The sequence below is a fragment of the Littorina saxatilis genome, linkage group LG11 (assembly GCF_037325665.1).
Source record: "Littorina saxatilis isolate snail1 linkage group LG11, US_GU_Lsax_2.0, whole genome shotgun sequence".
NCBI lineage: Eukaryota > Metazoa > Mollusca > Gastropoda > Littorinimorpha > Littorinidae > Littorina > Littorina saxatilis.
Genome location: NC_090255.1, coordinates 22,416,201 through 22,438,678, shown reverse-complemented (window position 1 = coordinate 22,438,678; position 22,478 = coordinate 22,416,201). Strand labels below are relative to the sequence as shown.

The 22,478-nt window shown below is 39.7% G+C and overlaps 2 protein-coding genes across 3 annotated transcripts in view; both read left to right on the top strand.

Moving 5' to 3' along the window:
- The window catches only part of LOC138980018 (cytochrome P450 2F5-like), a 426,282-nt gene that overhangs the window by 75,515 nt on the left and 328,289 nt on the right, over nt 1-22,478 (top strand). The gene's annotated exons all lie outside the window — the stretch shown is intronic.
- Nucleotides 1-22,478, top strand: part of LOC138980692 (tyrosine-protein kinase Fer-like) — a gene marked incomplete at its 5' end in the record, with an annotated part of 33,793 nt that overhangs the window by 2,839 nt on the left and 8,476 nt on the right. Inside the window, 2 exons of the mRNA XM_070353600.1 lie at nt 3,495-3,708; nt 22,339-22,462. Of these exons, the coding sequence (XP_070209701.1) occupies nt 3,495-3,708; nt 22,339-22,462 (338 nt within the window). The remainder of the gene's footprint in view (nt 1-3,494; nt 3,709-22,338; nt 22,463-22,478) is intronic.

Here is a 22,478-nt window from a genome sequence, read left to right as displayed (position 1 = left end):
CCAAAGGCATTGGTTACATATAGAACAGTTGCCACTTGCAGTTAATTAATTTATTTCAAAAGAAATAATGCCCCCTGGCATTGAAGGTGGGGTCACGAATCATGGTTGCATCAGATGTAGGGACTAAGGAAATATCATCGATCCCTGGAAAGCAATAGTAGTTCTCCTCCGGTTTCCTTCGAAGGAACTTTACCACCAGCTCATCACGTCGAATCTCTTGCACCTGAAACATGCAAGTACCTGCGATTTCAACCAAAGATTGATGCAATATGTGTACTAGTTTCACTAACATGAATTTGTTTGATGTCTATCAAGATTTTGATGCATCCACATTCACTGGCTAAAAACAAAATAAAGTAATTATTTTGTTCAGACTTACCATTCCATTGAACATACAACTTTTACAATTAAAGAAAACATTGACACTTACCGTTCCTTTAAATCGATTTCGGAAATTTAATTTTGATCATAATTTTTATATTTTTAATTTTCAGAGCTTGTTTTTAATCCAAATATAACATATTTATATGTTTTTGGAATCAGGAAATGATGTCAAATAAGATGAACGTAAATTTGGATCGTTTTATATATATATAAAAAAAAATTATTACAATTTTCAGATTTTTAATGGCCAAAGTCATTAATTAATTTTTAAGCCACCAAGCTGAAATGCAATACTGAAGTCCGGCCTTCGTCGAAGATTGCTTTACAAAAATTTCAATCAATTTAATTGAAAAATGAGGGTGTGACAGTGCCGCCTCAACTTTTACAAAAAGCCGGATATGACGTCATCAAAAGTATTTGTCGAAAAAAAGAAAAAAACGTCCGGGGATATCATACCCAGGAACTCTCATGTCAAATTTCATAAAGATCGGTCAAGTAGTTTAGTCTGAATCGCTCTACACACACACACGCACAGACAGACACACACACACACACACACACATACACCACGACCCTCGTTTCGATTCCCCCTCTATGTTAAAACATTTAGTCAAGTTTTGACTAGGTGAAATCGAAAGAAAAACTATTATTAACAAATGTTTAGCCTAATTTTTCACTTCATAGAATATCATAGCAGCAAAAACTCACCTTTTCTCAAGAACCTTGGGTGTTGATCACTGTCGTAACAAAATCACAGACTTCGGAAACATTCTCGAAATCTTTCTTCGCTGCTGGAAGCTGAACTATTTCTCTCTGTAACTGCGCATGCGTAGTCACCCGCACCTCTAAGTCACTACGCGCAAAATAGTTCTAATCTTTCTTCAAAACTCTGAACATTATTTGCAAAACCGTTCACCATCGTAACTGAATTTTGAAGAAACATGTCATATTGCGCTACTTTCAACTTAGTTTGCAGATGCAATTTTGAGAAAATAATACTTAAATATACTGTTCAAAAAAAGAAACGCATAGCTTGTAATATTTGGTTAATTTAGTTATATGGTTACAAACTGCAGAAAATGTTTATCTGGTCGTCGACCTTTCGTCCATTGCCACAAGTGAGCTCTGCACGTGACGCATGCGTTATCAGTGGCTACAATGTCAAAATTGCTCATTTGGCATGACCACTCGTCATGCTTCAGTGTAATCTCGTGAAACTCGGGGAATATTGAGCTCTCACCATGTCTTCCAAAACCCATAAAAGCGGATTGTTCGCCACAAAGAAATCAGACGACAATTCAGCGACGAAAGATGGCCCGATTGAGCAGAGAAGACCGCCAAATTGCATTGGGTCGTTTACAAGCAGGCCAAAGTCAAAGTGCAATCGCCAGGCACTTCCACGTGTCCCAGAGCACCATCAGTAGACTGTGGGTCAGGTTTCAAGCCACTGGCTCCGTTGCTGACTTGCCACGAGCGGGAAGACCAAGGGCGACAACTGCTGCTCACGACCGCTTCATACGGCTCCGCCACCTCCGGAATCGTTTCCTGTCGGCCTCATCTTCTGTCCAGGCTCTCCCCGGGCCACACCGATTATCGGACCAGACCGTGCGGAACCGCCTGCATGAAGCTGGTTTGAGAGCTCGCAGACCTCACAGAGGAGCTGTCCTCACCCGCCGCCATCGCCAGAACCGAGTGCAGTGGGGCAACCAGCACCTTCGCTGGACCGTCCGGAATCACTGGAGACACGTGTGGTTCAGCAACGAGTCCTACTTCCTGCTCCAGCGACATGATGGTCGGAGGAGGGTCTACCGGAGAGTAAACGAACGTTACGCGCCCAACTGTGTGGATGAGGCACCCGTTCATGGTGGTGGAGGCGTCATGGTGTGGGGGGCGATCAATACCGCTGGAAGGAGCACCCTGGTGCACGTCCAAGGGCGCATAACTGCCCAGCGATACGTGGAGGAAATTCTGCGCCCACACGCCCTTCCTCTTCTGGCTGACCAGGATGCCATATTCCAGCAGGACAACGCTCGCCCGCACACAGCACGACTCACCACCCAGTTCCTCACCGACCACCATGTCCAGGTGCTTCCCTGGCCATCCATGTCGCCAGACATGAACCCGATAGAACACCTCGGGGATGAATTGGACAGACGTGTGCGCAGGCGAGAAGAAGCGCCGGCAAATCACCGCGATCTATTGCAGGCACTTCAGGAGGAGTGGGACACCATCCCACAGCAAGATATCCGGCATCTGATCCAGTCCATGCCCAGAAGGTGCCGGGCAGTTGTTGCTGCTCAAGGCAGTCACACCCCCTACTGACTTGACAGCCTCGGCACCCAATCGTATTGATTGACTGATTGATTTGAAGATGCAAATGAACTGTGTGTGCATTCAACTGTGTCCATACCAAATTTCAAACAAATAATCTAAATATTGGATTTTCTGTTAATTTTTTCGAAAAATAAAACAAATAAAACAAATTTGCTGTAGCAACTATGCGTTTCTTTTTTTGAACAGTATAACATTTAGCTTAGCGATTTTCTATGCCCTTTCATGTCAAGATCGTGTTGAAGATGAATATGCAAATTCTAAAGTTCAAATTTAGGACTTGTTGCTGTTGCACGCGTGTGGAAACCTATGTTACGACAGTGATGGCAAACTTTCAAGCGATTAATTTCGTTTAAAAAAACAATTCTGTGGACAAAATAACATTTCAACTGTCAAGTACACTTAAACCAAACACACATAACAAGAATAGCAGTCCTTGGACATTCTAAACGATTCTTGTAGTGAGGTGCAAAACTAGTTGATGGTTCATGTCACAGATCAGACCTCCATTTTTCACGCATCCAATCATTTCTTTCGCAAAACAACCTTCATAATAATCATGCAAAATACTCAGTTTTGTTTGTACTATTTCTTTATTCATTTTACTTCTCAAAAATACCAATATCATGATTTAAAATTCAGTATGTTTCAATTGTGGGCTAATTTGATTATGGCACACACAAAAGGTTCAGTTTCTGAGACGCACCCATATATGAGAAAAGGAACTTGTTTGAATATATGTAAACTCTGGTTTGATATTTGAATGTGATTATTTGCAGGGTAACTTTGGAGAGGTGTACAAAGGCATGTACGCACCAAAGAACATGGTGGTGGCTGTGAAGACGTGTCGTGACACACTGTCGGAGGATCAACGCAAAAAGTTCCTGCAGGAGGGTCGAATCCTGAAACAGTACAACCATCCCAACATCGTTTCCTTTATCGGTATTGCTGCGCAACGCCAGCCGGTCATGATCGTCATGGAGTTTGTACCAGGTTGGTATCAATTGCAAGTGTAGGGAGTTATTTAGTCAATTAGTGTGGAGATTAGTTTTAATTGGTAACAATGTCAGAGCATTGTTTTTGTGTGTGTATATTGTGTGTGGTTTTGTTTTTTTATCTTTTTATTCTTCAGCCTTTTTTTTTTTTAAAGGAAAAAGAAACAGATCATGATTACATTTTTCACCACCACCACTAGGACCCATACCAAAAATCAACATACAGGGTGATTTCTGTACAGAGAGAGAGACATTTGTTCATGAATTAATTTCTTTCCTGACACTTAACTGTCAATCGGCAAAAAATGTCCCATGCTTCACAGGAAGCGGACAAGATTTAGATTGTTTACATGCCTCTAATTGGAGGGATGACCCTATCCCATGTAAAAGCCTGAGTAGATATGAGGCAGTGAGTAGAACTGTTTTCATCAGAAGGATTGTAGCTTTAACCAGGTGTGGGAGATAGCTCGGTCGGTAGCGGCGCTGGCTTGAAACTAGTTTGTCCCCCAGGTTCAGCAAGTGATTTATTTCCCTAAGTCAACATTGTGCACACTCTCCTCGGTATCCGTACAATCCCATGTGCACATGCATGCGCACGATAAAGATCCCAAGTTTACAGTGAAAGTCTTATGGCTTGGAAACATCAATACACGCATGCAGGAAAAAGAAAACAAATTGGGTAGTGCGGTACTGTGCACGATAAAGTTCCAAAGTTTGCAGCGAAAGTCTTATGGCTTGGAAACATCAATACACGCATGCAGGAAAAAGAAAACACATTGGGTAGTGCGGTACTGCGCACGATAAAGTTCCAAAGTTTGCAGCGAAAGTCTTATGGCTTGGAAACATCAATACACGCATGCAGGAAAAAGAAAACACATTGGGTAGTGCGGTACTGCGCACGATAAAGTTCCAAAGTTTGCAGCGAAAGTCTTATGGCTTGGAAACATCAATACACGCATGCAGGAAAAAGAAAACACATTGGGTAGTGCGGTACTGCGCACGATAAAGTTCCAAAGTTTGCAGCGAAAGTCTTATGGCTTGGAAACATCAATACACGCATGCAGGAAAAAGAAAACACATTGGGTAGTGCGGTACTGCGCACGATAAAGTTCCAAAGTTTGCAGCGAAAGTCGTATGGCTTGGAAACATCAATGCACGCATGCAGGAAAAAGAAAACAAATTGGGTAGTGCGGTACTGCGCACGATAAAGTTCCAAAGTTTGCAGCGAAAGTCTTAGGACTTGGAAACATCAATACACACATGCATGAAAATATGGTTAAAATTGGGTAGTGCTGTACTGCATGGCAGCTAGCTTACTTCAGTGAGAAAGCAGCCTGAATTTCCATGAGGGTAACCTCCTGGGACTACAGTGGAACCGTCCTTTTAGGACCTCCAAAAATCTGAGTAAATCAGGTCTGAAAATGGAGGGAGTCTTAAAATGAGGGTAAAATGACAGAGGTTAAGAACAGAAAATCTGTAAACACAGGGTCTTGAAAGGGAGAGTCTTAAATTTGGGGTCTTAAAAAGGGGGTTCCTCTGTATATATATATATATATATATATATGTCGTATCCATTCTGTACAATTTGCGCATTATGTACAATGAGCAGCATATCTTGCACATTGTATACAATGAGCAACAAGTTTTGCTCATTGTATACAATGAGCAAAACTGTTGCCCATTGTATACAATGAGCAAGACCATAAAGTTGCACATTGTATACAATGTGCACCGAGTGAGCAAGATTGTTGAATGGCGTTCAAGCTACACTGATTTGAACCCTTTACTCACAAATAGAAAAAGTGTGAAAGGCGGTGAAAACGACGCTCTCATACTCTCTTACTTTTAGCATGACATGACAATGTGAGCGTTATTATGAACGAATGTTATGTGTGTGTGCGTGTGTTGAAACAACATTAATTGTTGTATTTGTTTTTATTGTTTAATTAAAGGGGCAGTCAACAGGTTGCTGTCGTTTCATGTTTTCGGGCCAAAAAGAGATTGCTTACTCTTTACTCTTTACTCTAGGTAAATGTAACAAAAAATATATTTTAAAAAAAGAAAAGATTTTGAATATTTTTTTGAAAAAATTGTTTTGGATTTTTCGTTCCATTCTTTTTCTTATCACATGCACGCCAGTTCAAAACGCCGAAAGCAACAACAAAAAAACGCATGCATATTGGTCAAATTTGAAGCGAGTTACGGCCGTTTTAAAATAAAAAATATGACGTCATTCTACTTCCACTACAAAGTTAAATGTTATTTCCAGCCAAACTAACAGCGCTATCGATGTGCGGTTTCACTAAAGTGGTTCCTATGCATCAAAGAATTTTTTAAAACAAAGTTGTTTTTAGCTGTTTTCTGCCCCTTTAATTTACAATAACTAAATTCTTAATACACTGTTTAGTTTTAGCGAAATGAGAATTAAAACAATGCTTAAACATAACAAACATCGTTATTTGAACACTTTACCATTCACTATGATTCATATATCAGTGTAGCTTGAACGTCATTCAACAATCTTGCTCACTCGGTGCACATTGTATACAATGTGCAACTTTATGGTCTTGCTCATTGTATACAATGGGCAACAGTTTTGCTCATTGTATACAATGAGCAAAACTTGTTGCTCATTGTATACAATGAGCACGATATGCTGCTCATTGTACATAATGCGCAAATTGTACAGAATGGATACGACATATATATATATATATATATATGTTGTAGTCCAAGTAGAAAACTCCAGACCATGTGAGTAAAAAACACATGTATGTAACAAATGGGTGGTGCCTGTTATCGTCCATGTGGTTTTGATATGAAATAAAAAAATATATAATTTTTTATGAATTGTTGAATGATTTTTTTTTTTTTTTTTAACATCATCGTGATTCTGTGTTGTCTCTGTGAGAAAGATGTCAAGTTCTACAACCGTTGTCGGAAAATCTTGCTCTGTTTAAGAATAAGAAGAATAAGAAGAAGAATACTTTATTATCTCATAGAGAAATTCAGGGGTGGTACATAACAGTAATACAAACAAGACATTGATTTTACATAAAACATATAGCACTATATAACATGAACATCTTTAAAGCACTGCGCTTACATATTCTCGCACACCTACGCGTATAAAGAACTATGGCTAAACATCATTGCAAAATATCATAACATACAATATATCGCAGGAAATAATTATACGGTTGTAGGTTACTTCCCGTTGTATGGTCACTCTCTCTCTCTCTCTCACTCACTCTCAACTCAGTCTCTCTCTCATTCACTCAGTCTCTCACTCAGTCACTCACTCTTAGTCTCACTCTCTCTCTTTCTCTCTCTCTCTCTTATTGTGCCGTGTTTATTTAGTCGTTTGTGTGTGTGCGTGCGTGTGTGTGTGTTTATGTATTTCGCTATTGTGCCGTATATATCTTGTGGATTTGGCGACCTGTAACACCACACACTCACACACAAACTCACACACACACGCACACTCACACACAAACACACGCACACACGCAAACACACGCACACATACACACTCACTTCGCAAAGAGAGAGTCTTTTAAATCACCATTTTTGTTATCTCCCCTGCACTGTCCGTTGTTAGTATGGTTAGTCTTTAGACTTCTATGCTGAGGGATAACTCCAGTCTTATTGTCTTTCCCTAGCCTGCCCCAGAAAATGTCTGTCTTGTGTAGGGATACAACTCGTCTGCTTTGACAGCATTTAATTTGTGTGCTTTTATTCCGATCTGGTATTAATTATGTATTGTTTAGGACTGTGTTTTTAGGATTTTAATCAATTATGAACAGAAACATTGTTGGTGTATGTGTGTAAGTGTGTGTGTGTGCGTGTTCGTGTGACTATGTGCATTAGTGAGACCACCCCCCTCCCCCTCCTCCTCCTTCTTCTTCTCCTGTTGCTCTGAAGTATGTTTGCTATCATCATCATCACACACACACACGCGCGCACACACACACACACACACACACACACACACACACACACACACACACACACACACACACACACTCACACACACACAATTAATAAAATAAGAAAAGAAATTAAGAAAGGAGGAGGTTCTTTTCCCGTTCTCTTTATGTGGCGATGTGTGTGTCAAAAAGAGGTATTAGTGTTTGCAAAGAGGAGGGAGTAACTTTCTCGCTCAACTTATATCAGTCATCTCAATCAAAAAAGTTTTAAGAAGAAGACGAAGAAGAACAACTATACTCTCACTCCCATAAATTATAATGTACAACTTTATTTTTAGACTCGAAATCAAACACACCCAAGAATGACAAGGAAGGAAACAAAAAAACTTCACACAATTTGAAACGGAATTACCCCCCCAAAAAAAAGAAAATTCAGAATTAAGAAGAAAGGAAAGAAGGAGGGAACCTTTCACCGTCCTTTCTGTGTTGAAGTTGTGTCTGGGCATTACTAATGTATACTGGGGGGAGTAACTTTTCGCCGCTCACTACAATTACCCACATATATATCAGTCATCTCAATCAAAACAGTTTTAAGAAGACGAAGAAGAAGAACAACTACTCTCACTCCCATAAATTATAATGTACATTCTAGACTCGAAATCAAACACACCCAAGAATGACAAGGAAGGAAACAAAAAAACTTCACACAATTTGAAACGGAATTACCCCCCCAAAAAAAAGAAAATTCAGAATTAAGAAGAAAGGAAAGAAGGAGGGAACCTTTCACCGTCCTTTCTGTGTCGAAGTTGTGTCTGGGCATTACTAATGTATACTGGGGGGAGTAACTTTTCGCCGCTCACTACAATTACCCACATATATATCAGTCATCTCAATCAAAACAGTTTTAAGAAGACGAAGAAGAAGAACAACTGCTCTCACTCCCATAAATTATAATGTACAACTTTATTTCTAGACTCGAAATCAAACACACCCAAGAATGACAAGGAAGGAAACAAAAAAACTTCACACAATTTGAAACGGAATTACCCCCCAAAAAAAGAAAATTCAGAATTGAGAAGAAAGGAAAGAAAGGGGGAACCTTTCACCGTCCTTTCTGTGTCGAAGTTGTGTCTGGGCATTACTAATGTATACTGGGGGGAGTAACTTTTCGCCGCTCACTACAATTACCCACATATATATCAGTCATCTCAATCAAAACAGTTTTAAGAAGACGAAGAACAACTACTCTCACTCCCATAAATTATAATGTACAACTTTATTTCTAGACTCGAAATCAAACACACCCAAGAATGACAAGGAAGGAAACAAAAAAACTTCACACAATTTGAAACGGAATTACCCCACACAAAAAAAAGAAAATTCAGAATTAAGAAGAAAGGAAAGAAGGAGGGAACCTTTCACCGTCCTTTCTGTGTCGAAGTTGTGTCTGGGCATTACTAATGTATACTGGGGGGAGTAACTTTTCGCCGCTCACTACAATTACCCACATATATATCAGTCATCTCAATCAAAACAGTTTTAAGAAGACGAAGAACAACTACTCTCACTCCCATAAATTATAATGTACAACTTTATTTCTAGACTCGAAATCAAACACACCCAAGAATGACAAGGAAGGAAACAAAAAAACTTCACACAATTTGAAACGGAATTACCCCACACAAAAAAAAGAAAATTCAGAATTAAGAAGAAAGGAAAGAAGGAGGGAACCTTTCACCGTCCTTTCTGTGTCGAAGTTGTGTCTGGGCATTACTAATGTATACTGGGGGGAGTAACTTTTCGCCGCTCACTACAATTACCCACATATATATCAGTCATCTCAATCAAAACAGTTTTAAGAAGACGAAGAAGAAGAACAACTGCTCTCACTCCCATAAATTATAATGTACAACTTTATTTCTAGACTCGAAATCAAACACACCCAAGAATGACAAGGAAGGAAACAAAAAAACTTCACACAATTTGAAACGGAATTACCCCCCAAAAAAAGAAAATTCAGAATTGAGAAGAAAGGAAAGAAAGGGGGAACCTTTCACCGTCCTTTCTGTGTCGAAGTTGTGTCTGGGCATTACTAATGTATACTGGGGGGAGTAACTTTTCGCCGCTCACTACAATTACCCACATATATATCAGTCATCTCAATCAAAACAGTTTTAAGAAGACGAAGAACAACTACTCTCACTCCCATAAATTATAATGTACAACTTTATTTCTAGACTCGAAATCAAACACACCCAAGAATGACAAGGAAGGAAACAAAAAAACTTCACACAATTTGAAACGGAATTACCCCACACAAAAAAAAGAAAATTCAGAATTAAGAAGAAAGGAAAGAAAGGGGGAACCTTTCACCGTCCTTTCTGTGTCGAAGTTGTGTCTGGGCATTACTAATGTATACTGGGGGGAGTAACTTTTCGCCGCTCACTACAATTACCCACATATATATCAGTCATCTCAATCAAAACAGTTTTAAGAAGACGAAGAACAACTACTCTCACTCCCATAAATTATAATGTACAACTTTATTTCTAGACTCGAAATCAAACACACCCAAGAATGACAAGGAAGGAAACAAAAAAACTTCACACAATTTGAAACGGAATTACCCCACAAAGAAAAAAGAAAATTCAGAATTGAGAAGAAAGGAAAGAAAGGGGGAACCTTTCACCGTCCTTTCTGCGTTGATATTATGTCAGGACATTTAAGTACGATGATCCACACACACACAAAAAAAGTGCTGTGCAAGGATATATGCTTCTGACAAAAGAGAACTTCTGTTTATTTGGCCCCCAAAACTCGCTTCCGAAAGAATTGTAACAACAAAAAGTCTTAGTGTTTGGTGGTTGTTAGTGACTTTTACTGAGCACAATGCTAAAAAGAAAGTAATGTGATCAAAATGAGAACTTCTTTTTGTTTTGTTTTTGTAAACGATATATCTCTCTGCGCGGAGGAATATCATGATTATTATTAGCAGCCAATCAAAATAGTGCTAATGCGGACTTTTTTTTTCTCGTAGGAATAATGATCGGTGCTTCGGTTCCAACCAATCAAACCGCCCGAGAGAAAACCGACCGACCAATCAGAACCAAAAACACAAATCAACCAATCACAGGACTCGTCGATCTTACCTCAACATTAATTTTAATATATCAAGCAGATAACCACGGGAGAGGGTGGGGTTGACTGGTGGCCGTCAGCCTGACAACATCTCCCAACGACCGGAGTGGAAAAAATAAGTCCCAGTATAATAATAAGACAGTTGGACCCCATTAACAGAGACAAAGAACAAAGCCACAAATGGTGAGATAAAAACTGACCCGACACAAAACTTAATGCACACGAAACAGCACACCTGTGATGCCCCAGGGAAAAAGAAATCCTTTACTCCCAGTCTCTCTCTCACTCACTCTCAACTCAGTCTCTGAGAGAACATACGTTTCTGTTGGTGTGGAAAAGGAACTGGAAATATTATCATTCTGTTTTTCCCTTGCGGCACGCCGGCCCGGGTAGTAGTGTTGATACAAGTTTTCGGAAAGTGTTCCCATCACTAAAAATGAAGAACGGGCAATCTCTCGTTCTCTGATGAATGCATTGCCACTAAAATTGCACAATGAATGGTAACATTTCCGAGCCAGAAGTTGTAAGATGTACAAAACTAAACAACAAAAGTTTAGTCGTAGGAGCTGGAAATATTATCATTCTGTTTCCCTTGTGGCACGCACCCGTAGTGTTGATACCTTTTCGGAAAGTGTTACCATCACTAAAAATGAAGAACGGGCAATCTCTCATTCTCTGATGAACGCATTGCCGCACTAAAATTGCACAATGAATGGTAACAATTCAGTAAAATTAGCGATCGAGTTGGACCCCATTAACAGAGACAAAGCCACAAATGGTGAGATAAAACCCGACCCAACACAACACTTAATGCACACAAAACAGCGCACCTGTGATGCCCCAGGGAAAAAGATATCGATTACTCTCAGTCTCTCTCGGCTCACTCACTCTCAACTCAGTCTCTGAGAGAACATATACGTTTCTGTTGACGGTGTGGAGAAAGGAACTGGAAATATTATCATTCTGTTTTTCCCTTGCGGCACGCCGGCCCGGGTAGTAGTGTTGATACAAGTTTTCGGAAAGTGTTCCCATCACTAAAAATGAAGAACGGGCAATCTCTCGTTCTCTGATGAACGCATTGCCACTAAAATTGCGCAATGAATGGTAACAATTCCGAGCCAGAACCGTATATTGATTCAGTTGTCGAAGTTTTGACTGTGTTGTTTTCTACTGATGAATTATGACAACAACAAAAAAATACCCGAGAACACACACCCTTTTTTTTTTAAACTCAAACCCGTGGCTAAAAGCATTAAGTTTAAACATCTCATCTGTTGTGCTTTTGTTTTTGTTTGCTTTGGTGGTACGAATGTTTGGCTATTCTCTCTCGCACAACGTTAACTGAGCATCGTGTCTGTTGATCTGAAAAGAAAGGGGGAATATTCTTTCATACGAATTTTCCTTTTTGGTTGGAGAAAAGACGGCTTATGAACTGTATAAGTGCAGCAGTTTCTGTACAGCGCGGCATGATGCGAATTCCTTCTCCTTGTCCTTGAACCCCCGGCGGTCGTTGACCCTGCAGAGTTCTCGCAGCTTCCTTCTCCGCCTGTCAGAGATTTTCTCCCCTTACAGGCGCGGGCCCTGTGTACGCCAGTTTATTGATTGCGATTTTATCTTTGTGTTGATGGTGTGAAATAAAGTCTTAGTGTTTGGTGGTTGTTAGTGACTTTTACTGAGCACAATGCTAAAAAGAAAGTAATGTGATCAAAATGAGAACTTCTTTTTGTTTTGTTTTTGTAAACGATATATCTCTCTGCGCGGAGGAATATCATGATTATTATTAGCAGCCAATCAAAATAGTGCTAATGCGGACTTTTTTTTTCTCGTAGGAATAATGATCGGTGCTTCGGTTCCAACCAATCAAACCGCCCGAGAGAAAACCGACCGACCAATCATAACCAAAAACACAAATCAACCAATCACAGGACTCCTCGATCTTGCAGGGACTTAGTGAAATTAGCGATCGAGTTGGACCCCATTTACAGAGACAAAGAACAAAGCCACAAATGGTGAGATAAAACCCGACCCAACACAACACTTAATGCACACAAAACAGCACACCTGTGATGCCCCAGGGAAAAAGATATCGATTACTCTCAGTCTCTCTCGGCTCACTGCTCACTCTCAACTCAGTCTCTGAGAGAACATATACGTTTCTGTTGACGGTGTGGAAAAGGAACTGGAAATATTATTATGCTGTTTTTCCCTTGTGGCACGCCGGCTCGGGTAGTAGTGTTGATACAAGTTTTCGGAAAGTGTTACCATCACTAAAAATGAAGAACGGGCAATCTCTCGTTCTCTGATGAATGCATTGCCACTAAAATTGCACAATGAATGGTAACAATTCCGAGCCAGAAGAAGTTGTAAGATGTACAAAACTAAACAGCAAAAGTTTAGTCGTATAGGAGCTGGAAATATTATCATTCTGTTTCCCTTGTGGCACGCACCCGTAGTGTTGATACCTTTTCCGGGAAAGTGTTGCCATCACTAAAAATGAAGAACGGGCAATCTCTCGTTCTCTGATGAACGCATTGCCGCACTAAAATTGCACAATGAATGGTAACAATTCAGTAAAATTAACGAGCGAGTTGGACCCCATTAACAGAGACAAAGAGCAAAGCCACAAATGGTGAGATAAAACCCGACCCAACACAACACTTAATGCACACAAAACAGCACACCTGTGATGCCCCAGGGAAAAAGATATCGATTACTCTCAGTCTCTCTCGGCTCACTCACTCTCAACTCAGTCTCTCAGAGAACATATATACGTTTCTGTTGACGGTGTGGAAAAGGAACTGGAAATATTATTATGCTGTTTTTCCCTTGTGGCACGCGGCTCGGGTAGTGGTGTTGATACAAGTTTTCGGAAAGTCTGTGGCACGGCACGGCACGCACGCAGCAGTAGCAGCGTTGATAAAAACAGAATATGTTTCCCGTTCATTATTTCTGATTTGATCGAATATTAGTTTCTGGAAGATGATATGAGGCCCCAAAGTGGGAGATATGTTTTCGTTTTAAAAAGGTGAACGTGCAAGCATATAACTTGTTTAGGGGGAAAGAATTAGCAGGAACGATTCTTACAGCAATTGGAACATGTCCCGTGCGGCGGCTTGGAAAGGAAAGGGAAGGGGTTTACACAATTCGAAAAGATTCTTCACTGTCGTTTGAACGGGGCCCTGGGATATCCTTCTACATGTGTTATTGTGTGTTATTGTGTGTTATTGTTTGTTATTGTTTGCTGTTATAAATACACTTAAACAAAATAACCCCCACTCCGATTCGGACCCAAATTTTGAAAAACTTTGTTTTGATACAAGATTTTCTTCTCGACATAAAAAGTCACGCTGAAACCCCGTAATGTCTTAGTTAGAAAATGTGTCTTCATCGGCTCAAAATTTCATTGTAATCTATAGCGAGGGTTCTTCTGGGGTTTTCAACATGGCGGGTATATACTACAAACAAACACACACACACCAAATGAACCCCCCCCCCCCTTAAAACTCAAAGGGGGGGGGGGTCTTTATCAGACGTAGGGTTTACCATCTAACAGATAGTGAAGCATGCAATACGAAATTACGACATGCAGGTTTTCAATTGATATTTTTGCAAAGTATCTGTAAAAGCATGTGTGCCTGTGTGCGTGCCTGCTTTCATGGGGTGCCTGTATCCTAAGCAATTTGAGGATTTCTTTTATCTCACACTGATGATTGTTGTCGTACCTTTCAACGGTGAAAATTAGGATTTAAAATGGATTTAATGTTAATTGTAAATATTGAATTTAACGATAACGAGTTGTATAGTGAGATTGAGGAATACAGCCGAGTAAATGAAAGCTATAGGTTTTCAAGATTCAAATGATAATGTACTAGCAGAAAAGACAATAATGTCAAAAGTCACGGTTGTTTTAGAACCCGTCACAGTTTGATCATGATAAGGACTTAAAAGGAACGTGATGTACGGGTTTTTTGTATTATTATGCGATAGGCTGGCACGCGTTTGACCATTAGCAAGCTTTCACAATGATTATTGTTTGTGGTAAAAATTAGAAAGGAAATAGTCACCCGATGTTGAATAACCAATGGAAACGTGTAAAAGAAAACCGAAGGTCACAGAATAGACGGCCAACGAATAGGCTAGACGGAGAAAGGATTGCGTGAATTATCGCTCTCTCTCTCTCTCTGTCCTGACCACTTGAAGAAGTATAAGACCTGTGCCTAAACTAGCCAAGGTGTATGACGATAGGATAGGAAAGTAGAATCTGAATATATTTTGTTGTGATTACTCTCAAAGTAAATTCTTAAATTGTTTTCCTGAATTGTGTGTGTTACAGTATCCCATGCTTTAAGCTCCTTTCTCGTCTTTGAAATGTTATTTTCTCTCTAGTCTAAACCTGTGTGATGTCAGTTATATGTGTGTGTACTTTCGGTTCGTGTGTGTTCGTTGCGGGTACACGCCCACCGTGGTGGCCGATCGCCAAGACACCCACGCGACAACAAAACACACCACAACGGCATCACCACTCCTACCTACTCATGCGGCACCATACATTCACATACTAACTCAACGGCACAGCGGAACAGCCATGACGATACGCACCACAACGCGCGAGACATATCACCCAAAAAACAAAAACAAAAAACCCGTGCTATACATACATTATATAAACACAAACGCGCCAGGCAATATGTGTCTATTTTGTGCATTATGTTCGTTTAAAAAAAATAAAACTTTGTCATATCAACTATTTGAGTTATAGTTAATATCATTGTACGGATGTGTGACGCGTGGCAGTGATAGTTTGCTTTTATGTTGTTTTTTCTTATATTGTAAAGTGTTCTGTGTGACAATATCATGTGTAAGCATCTCCAAACCACAATAATAATGCTTGTGATACACCATCACATTTTAAAAATAAAGGAAATTTACTCTCATCCACACCTTACAATTCTAAAATAATAACAACATTCATTTCTTCTGCCTGGTTAGTGAAGGAAGGCGTGTGACCACTGTCCCGACTGGCTTTCTTTTACATTACATTGTCCTTTTTAGAAATGAGGATAAGGAGTGATTTCCCCTTTCGATGTCGGAAGGGCGTTTGTGAGACGAGCTCCGTCTTCTTCTGCTATTTTCTGCCAATTGTAGGCTTCTGTGAGTTGTCCGAGAGCTTTGTCTCTAACCATTGTTTATTGATAGCTGAAAAACATTATGCAAAGATGTACTAAAGTCTGCTAGATAGCTAATTTTCTGTCGAACCTTTGATCTTTTCTTATTGCAAGGCGTGAACACTACCATAGGTGGATTCAGCCCTGCACGTGAACTCAGTGACAATCCGTGTGTAAACAGCGTCCTATCTGTGTCATAGTCAAACCAAAGGCGGTCAAGCGACGTGACTCGCCGGAGGGTACACACACACGTGTGACGACATATCTGTTTACGTCGAGGTACACAAATACAAACGCGATCGTCAGGCATGGTAGAACCAGTCTTCATTCTGAGGCGCGACCTGCCTCCGGATCTTGATACACAATTCGAAACTTTGGAAATATGCTTGGCAGCCGAGAGAGCAAGCGGGTCAGAGACTATCACCGGGGCGCAACAGATCCGTGGTTTATGGCGGATTTACCCCAAAACACGAGGCGCTCGCACAGCCTTACTTCTTAACAGCATCTCTTTGCGTGGGATTACCGTCACTACCTATGACAAGAACCCCTTCATTCTACATGGGTCGAACGGCCAGGACAGCCCTGCTACCAAGGTTTGGGTGTCAGACATACCGATCTCGGTAGCGAATGCTGACATAGAATCGGCGCTTGTCAGAGTTGGATCTACCCTTCGCTCCAACACCATCATGGAGAAAACACGAGACAGAGACGGGAAGCTCACCCGGTTCATCACTGGGAGACGCTTCCTCTTCATCAGCGTGCCATCCACTCCGCTGGAAAAGTCGCTGAAGGTGGGGGGCTTCACTGCCAAGATTTATCACAGGGAACAACCCAAGGTCGACCCGAGTACGCTGACGTGTCGCCGATGCCTGAGACCCGGCCACCGTGCTTTCGAGTGCACCAGTGACGTCACCTGCTCAGCATGCCGCGTCAGTGGCCACAAGAGGGGAGACCCTGCCTGCCAGGCCGTCGCCATGGAGTCAGTATGGGACCGTCCTACCGGACTAGGAGCGGTCGACCACCCTCCCCCCCACGCTCAACTGGCTGACAACGACCACGATGACGACAACGATGACGACAACGACGAGCGTGGCAGCGACGCCGAAAGCGAGAAGTTCGAGGACTCTGTCCCCATCCTCCCTCCCCCCATCGCTTCCTCGACTCCAGCCCTTCTCCATTCGACACCCCTTCCCGCAGCTTCTTCGAACGCCAAAAAAGAACGGTAAAGGTAAAGGCAACAAAGACAAAGACAGACAAGCGAGAGACAAGCAAACCACTATTGACTTTCAACCGAGACAGCGATCGGCCACTCCCAAGCGGTCACGTGAGGGCGGGGATTCCCCGCAGTCCAGTGACACAGCTGGAAAGCAGGGCAGGTATGACAACAAATAATCGCACATACCCCACGTGCCACACGGATAACGACCCCGTTATTGCCCACGGACTTTCCTTATGGCCGCGTCCTCATTGAACGTTTTCTCTCTAAATGTTAGAGGGATCAGATCAAAGATGAAAAGAAAATCGGTGTTTACTTTTCTTAAACAAAAGAAATACGATGTAATATGTTTACAGGAGACTTACATAACGGGAAGTGTGTCGGACGAGTGGATGAAAGAATGGAAGAATGGTTTCGTGTTCCATGAAGGGACATCGCACAGCGCCGGTCAAATGATTTTGTTTGGAAAGAATGTTAGTGAAGATGTCTCTGTATTGTTCTCGTCAAAGAGAATCTTAGCGACATGTATTAGAATAAAAAATAAATCAGTTGCAATTGTAAATGTGTATGCACCTAACGAAACAAAAGAAAAAGTTAAATTTTTGGATGAGTTGACGGAAAAAATTAAAAGTTTTGAATGCGATGAGATCATAGTATGTGGTGATTTTAACTGCGTGTTGAATAATGAAATGGATGTTATAGCTGGCGAGAATCATTCTGGGGATAACGTTGCCAAATTTAATGATGTGGTTAACACATGTGATTTGTATGATGTCTGGAGGTTTTTCAACCCGGATACAAAGGAATTTACCTGGTCAAGAAAGACTCCGTTTATTGCCAGACGACTTGATTACATTTTGGTTAGCTCCGGTATTTTTGATTTGAACTTTGATTGTGGCATTGTCAGTGTTCCTTTTTCAGACCATAGAGGGTGCCTGGTTCGATTGAAAGTAAGTGAGATTGTACGAGGCAAAGGTTATTGGAAGTTTAATAATTTGATGTTGGAAGATATTGATTATGTTAATGAAATGAATATTTTTATTGAAGGATTTTGTAGCGAAGAATTGGATTGTCAACTGGATTGGGAAATGTTAAAAGTTAAAATTAGAGAGTTTACCATTAATTATAGCAAAAATAAACAGTGTCAAAGGAGAAATGAAGTTGCAGATTTGTGTAATAAACTGAATGATTTAGACGTTTACTTGAGTAAGAATCCTAACTGTAATGATACCCAAGCAAAGCGTGAACACGTGAAAATGCAACTCGAGTTAATGGAAATAAAAAGGGCACGAGCCGCTCAGGTTAGAGCTCGCGCTAAATGGGTCGAGGAAGGGGAGAAAAACACAAAATATTTCTTGAGTCTGGAAAAAGCACGTGCAAATGCAAAGGTTATGGATCGCGTGAAAGATGATGAAGGGCGAGTGTGTACAGATCAAAAACAAATACACAGTGTGCAAAAAAAGTATTTTATGAATTTGTATAGAAAGAAAATAGATATAGTAGATAATGTTGGTAATGTTGACGATTTTTTGCAAGGCTGCAGCGTTCCTTCTCTTTCCGACGAAGATAAGAACAGCTGCGAGGGCTCTCTAACTGCTAATGAACTGTTGCACGCACTAAAACAAATGAAAAATGGTTCTTCCCCAGGTTCTGATGGCATTACAATTGAATTTATTAAAGTATTTTGGTCTCGAGTGAGTATATTTATATCACGTTCTTTTTCAGCAGCATTTGATAATGGTAGTTTGTCTGCGTCTCAAAGAAATGCTGTCATTGTGTTAATTCATAAAGGTAAAAACCTTCCGAGAGATGAATTAAATAATTGGCGTCCAATTTCGCTAACAAACAGTGATTATAAATTACTGGCGAAGTGTCTGGCTTTACGCATGAACAAAGTTGTACATAATGTGATTAATCCTGATCAGGTTGGATATATTAAAGGGAGGCAAGTTTCATCTTTGTTAAGATTGATTGATGACGTCATAGATCAAATGAATGTGCAAGATAAACCAGGTCTTTTGGTCACCATCGACATGTTTCATGCATTTGATTGTATTTCAAAAGACTTTATGATAAATGTTTTTAAAAAATTTGGCTTTGGCCCGGAGTTTGTAACTTGGGTCGAAGTTTTGATGAAAGATGCCAAGAGTTGTGTTAATTATGCAGGCTGGTTGTCTGAGTATTTTCCAGTGGAGTCTGGAATCCGTCAGGGATGTCCATTCTCGCCTTTAGCCTTTGTTTTGGCAATTGAGTTAGTAGCCATTAAGATTAGGCAGAATAAGAATGTTAACGGTATTTTGAATTTGAATTGTTTAAATGATAGGTTTTGGGATGATATGTTAAAAATTGCTTTGTATGCTGACGATGTAACGTTATTTTTGAAAAGCGAAACGGATTTAAAACATGCCTTATTGATTTTTGATTCTTTTTACTACGTTTCCGGATTAAAGTTGAATCTGTCAAAATGTGAAGCCATGTGGCTAGGAAGTCAAAAACATTGTCAAGACACCTTTTATGATTTCAATTGGAAGAAAAAATTAAAGATTTTGGGAATTTATTTTTGTAATGACATATCAGCCTCTGACGTTGAGGAAAATTGGACAGAGCGAATTACGTCTGTTAAGCGCTTGATTGCGGCATGGGAGAAAAGAAATTTGAGTATCATGGGTAAAATTATTGTAATAAAAACGTTCTTGATCTCCCAATTTGTTTATTTTATGCAGGCATTTGTGATCCCTGATAAAGTATTAGCAGAAGTTAATAGACTGTTGTTTAGATTTTTGTGGAAAAAGAAAGAAAATAATAAAAAGGCATTTGAAAAGGTTAAAAGGATAATATTGTGTAGTGATGTCGAAAATGGTGGTTTAAATATGATTGATTTGAAACACATGCAGGCATCATTTTTATTACAATGGGCTGTCAGACTGACATCCCGCAAAGTCACGGATAAGTGGAAATGTGTTCCAAAGTCAGTGTTTTCAATGTACGGCTCAAATTGTGAATGTTTTTATTCAAATGTTAATTTTCGGAGACTAAAGGGGAGTGAACTTGTCAAATCCAAATTTTGGAAAATTGTTTTGAAAACCTGGCTTGATAACAACGTAGGCTTATGTATTGATAATAATTTATTTAATCCGCTTTTATGGAATAACCAATGTTTTGCTTATGCCGGAAATGTACTGTATTTTGAAGATTGGGCGAGAAAGGGTCTTAATAGCGTACATGATGTTTTATACAGAAACGAATTTGTCTCCTATCAGTTCATTTGTGATGTTTTAGGAAAATCCCCACGGAGAATTTTGGAATATAACATGGTTCGTGCTGTTGCTCTGAATGTAATGCACAAGACGATGCACGGAAAGAAAGAAATTGATTTGATGGATATCCCCTTATATCGTGGTAAGAAAGTACATAGCGCACAACAGTTTAGAAAAGAATTAGTAAGTATGAAAGTTGTTGAACCTTGTGCAATTGGCTTTTGGAGGAGGAAATTTAATTATGAAATTGATAAGAAAGATTGGCTGACTAGTTTTGAATCGGTTAAAGAAACAAGGTTGCGTGTATTACAATGGAAATTACTTCACAATATTTATCCCACAAACATTATGTTATGTAAAATGAAAGTTGTGGAGGACAATGTCTGTTCATATTGTAGCAATAGCGTTGATTATATAGAACACTTTTTTCTCTTTTGCCCAGTGGTGATTGAGTTTTGGAAACAGATAGAATTTTATATTTGGGTACATATGGATAAACAAATAGAGTTAACAGTGCACGAAATTATGTTTGGTGTTAAAAATCGAAAAATGCAAGCAACCCTGTTGAAAGAATTGAACCGTATAATTTTGGTTGCTAAAATGTGCATAAGTATTTATAAAAAAAACAAAGGCTTCAATTCCTCTCTTTGTTTTATTCGAAAAGCAATTGCAGATCAGAAATGTAAAATTATGACTTTTATTCCTCTTTTTTATTTCTTTTATTTTTCTATTCTTATTTCTTTTATTTTTTTCTCCTTCTCTTCTCATTTCTAGATACGGACCCAAAGTTACACCAAGATGTATATAGTGGATGTCATACTGTGTTTTTTGTGTGTGTATAATTATAATGATATGCATTTTAAATACATATTTCAACGGAAAAAAAAAGAAAAAAAGCTATGGTCTAAGCAAATAGTAACACAATCTTGGGGCAACCAAGGAAAATTGTCTAAGGGTACAAGTAAGAAAAAAGTTTTTCATTAATTTTGATACTATATACTTTTTGAGTGGTAAATGTTGAAGGATGAAAGAAAATATATTGTGAGTGGACGGATGCATGTTATTCATTAAAAGCCCCACAATGATGTGCTTGGCAAAAAAAAAAAAAAAAAAAAAAAAAAAAAAAAAAAAAGAAATGAGGATAACAAACTTTCGCTCAATCGTGTTCGTATGAAAAACAACTCCAAAAAAAACATCCATGATATTGAGATGTAGTAGTAGTAGTAGTAGTAGTAGCCTGACCGAGAGTTGTTCGAGAAAAAAGAAAGGTGACGTGTTACAACGAATAACCTTCCCGGACTCGTTATTGAGGCGGTCGTGTGTGTGTGTGTGTGTGTGCATATTATTTCAGCTTCTATTTCGTAGAAGTCTATATGCTTCTTTTTTTTTGTGGAAGCTTGTGATGTGTGTCTACCCGTCTTCGACTTTGTTGGGTTGGTGGTTTTTTCCTTCTCTTGTTTTTTTTTTAAGTCAGATTTGACCGTGTAATAACTTTGATGATGGTGTTTTTCCGCTTGGATTGTGTTTTTTCCCCCCTCCTCTTCATTTTGCTTTTTTTTGTCAGATTTCGGGACGGTGATACTCCGATTCGGACCCAAATTTTGAAAAACTTTGTTTTGATACAAGATTTTCTTCTCGACATAAAAAGTCACGCTGAAACCCCGTAATGTCTTAGTTAGAAAATGTGTCTTCATCGGCTCAAAATTTCATTGTAATCTATAGCGAGGGTTCTTCTGGGGTTTTCAACATGGCCAAATTTGATCTCAGGCAGTGTAGGGATAGTGAAAATATAACAGGAGATTAGAACGAAGAATTCTCCACTTGGGCTATAACATATATATATATATATATATATATATATATATATATATATATATATATGATACCTCATTCTTATCCTTATGTCTGTGTGCTTTGTTTCAGGGGGAGCGTTGCTGTCGTTTCTGCGTAAGCAGGGCAAGCAGCAGAGCAAGCGGCAGCTGACACAGATGTGCGTGGACACAGCCAACGGGATGGCTTACCTGGAGGGCAGGGGCTGCATCCACAGGTACGTCTTCATCGCA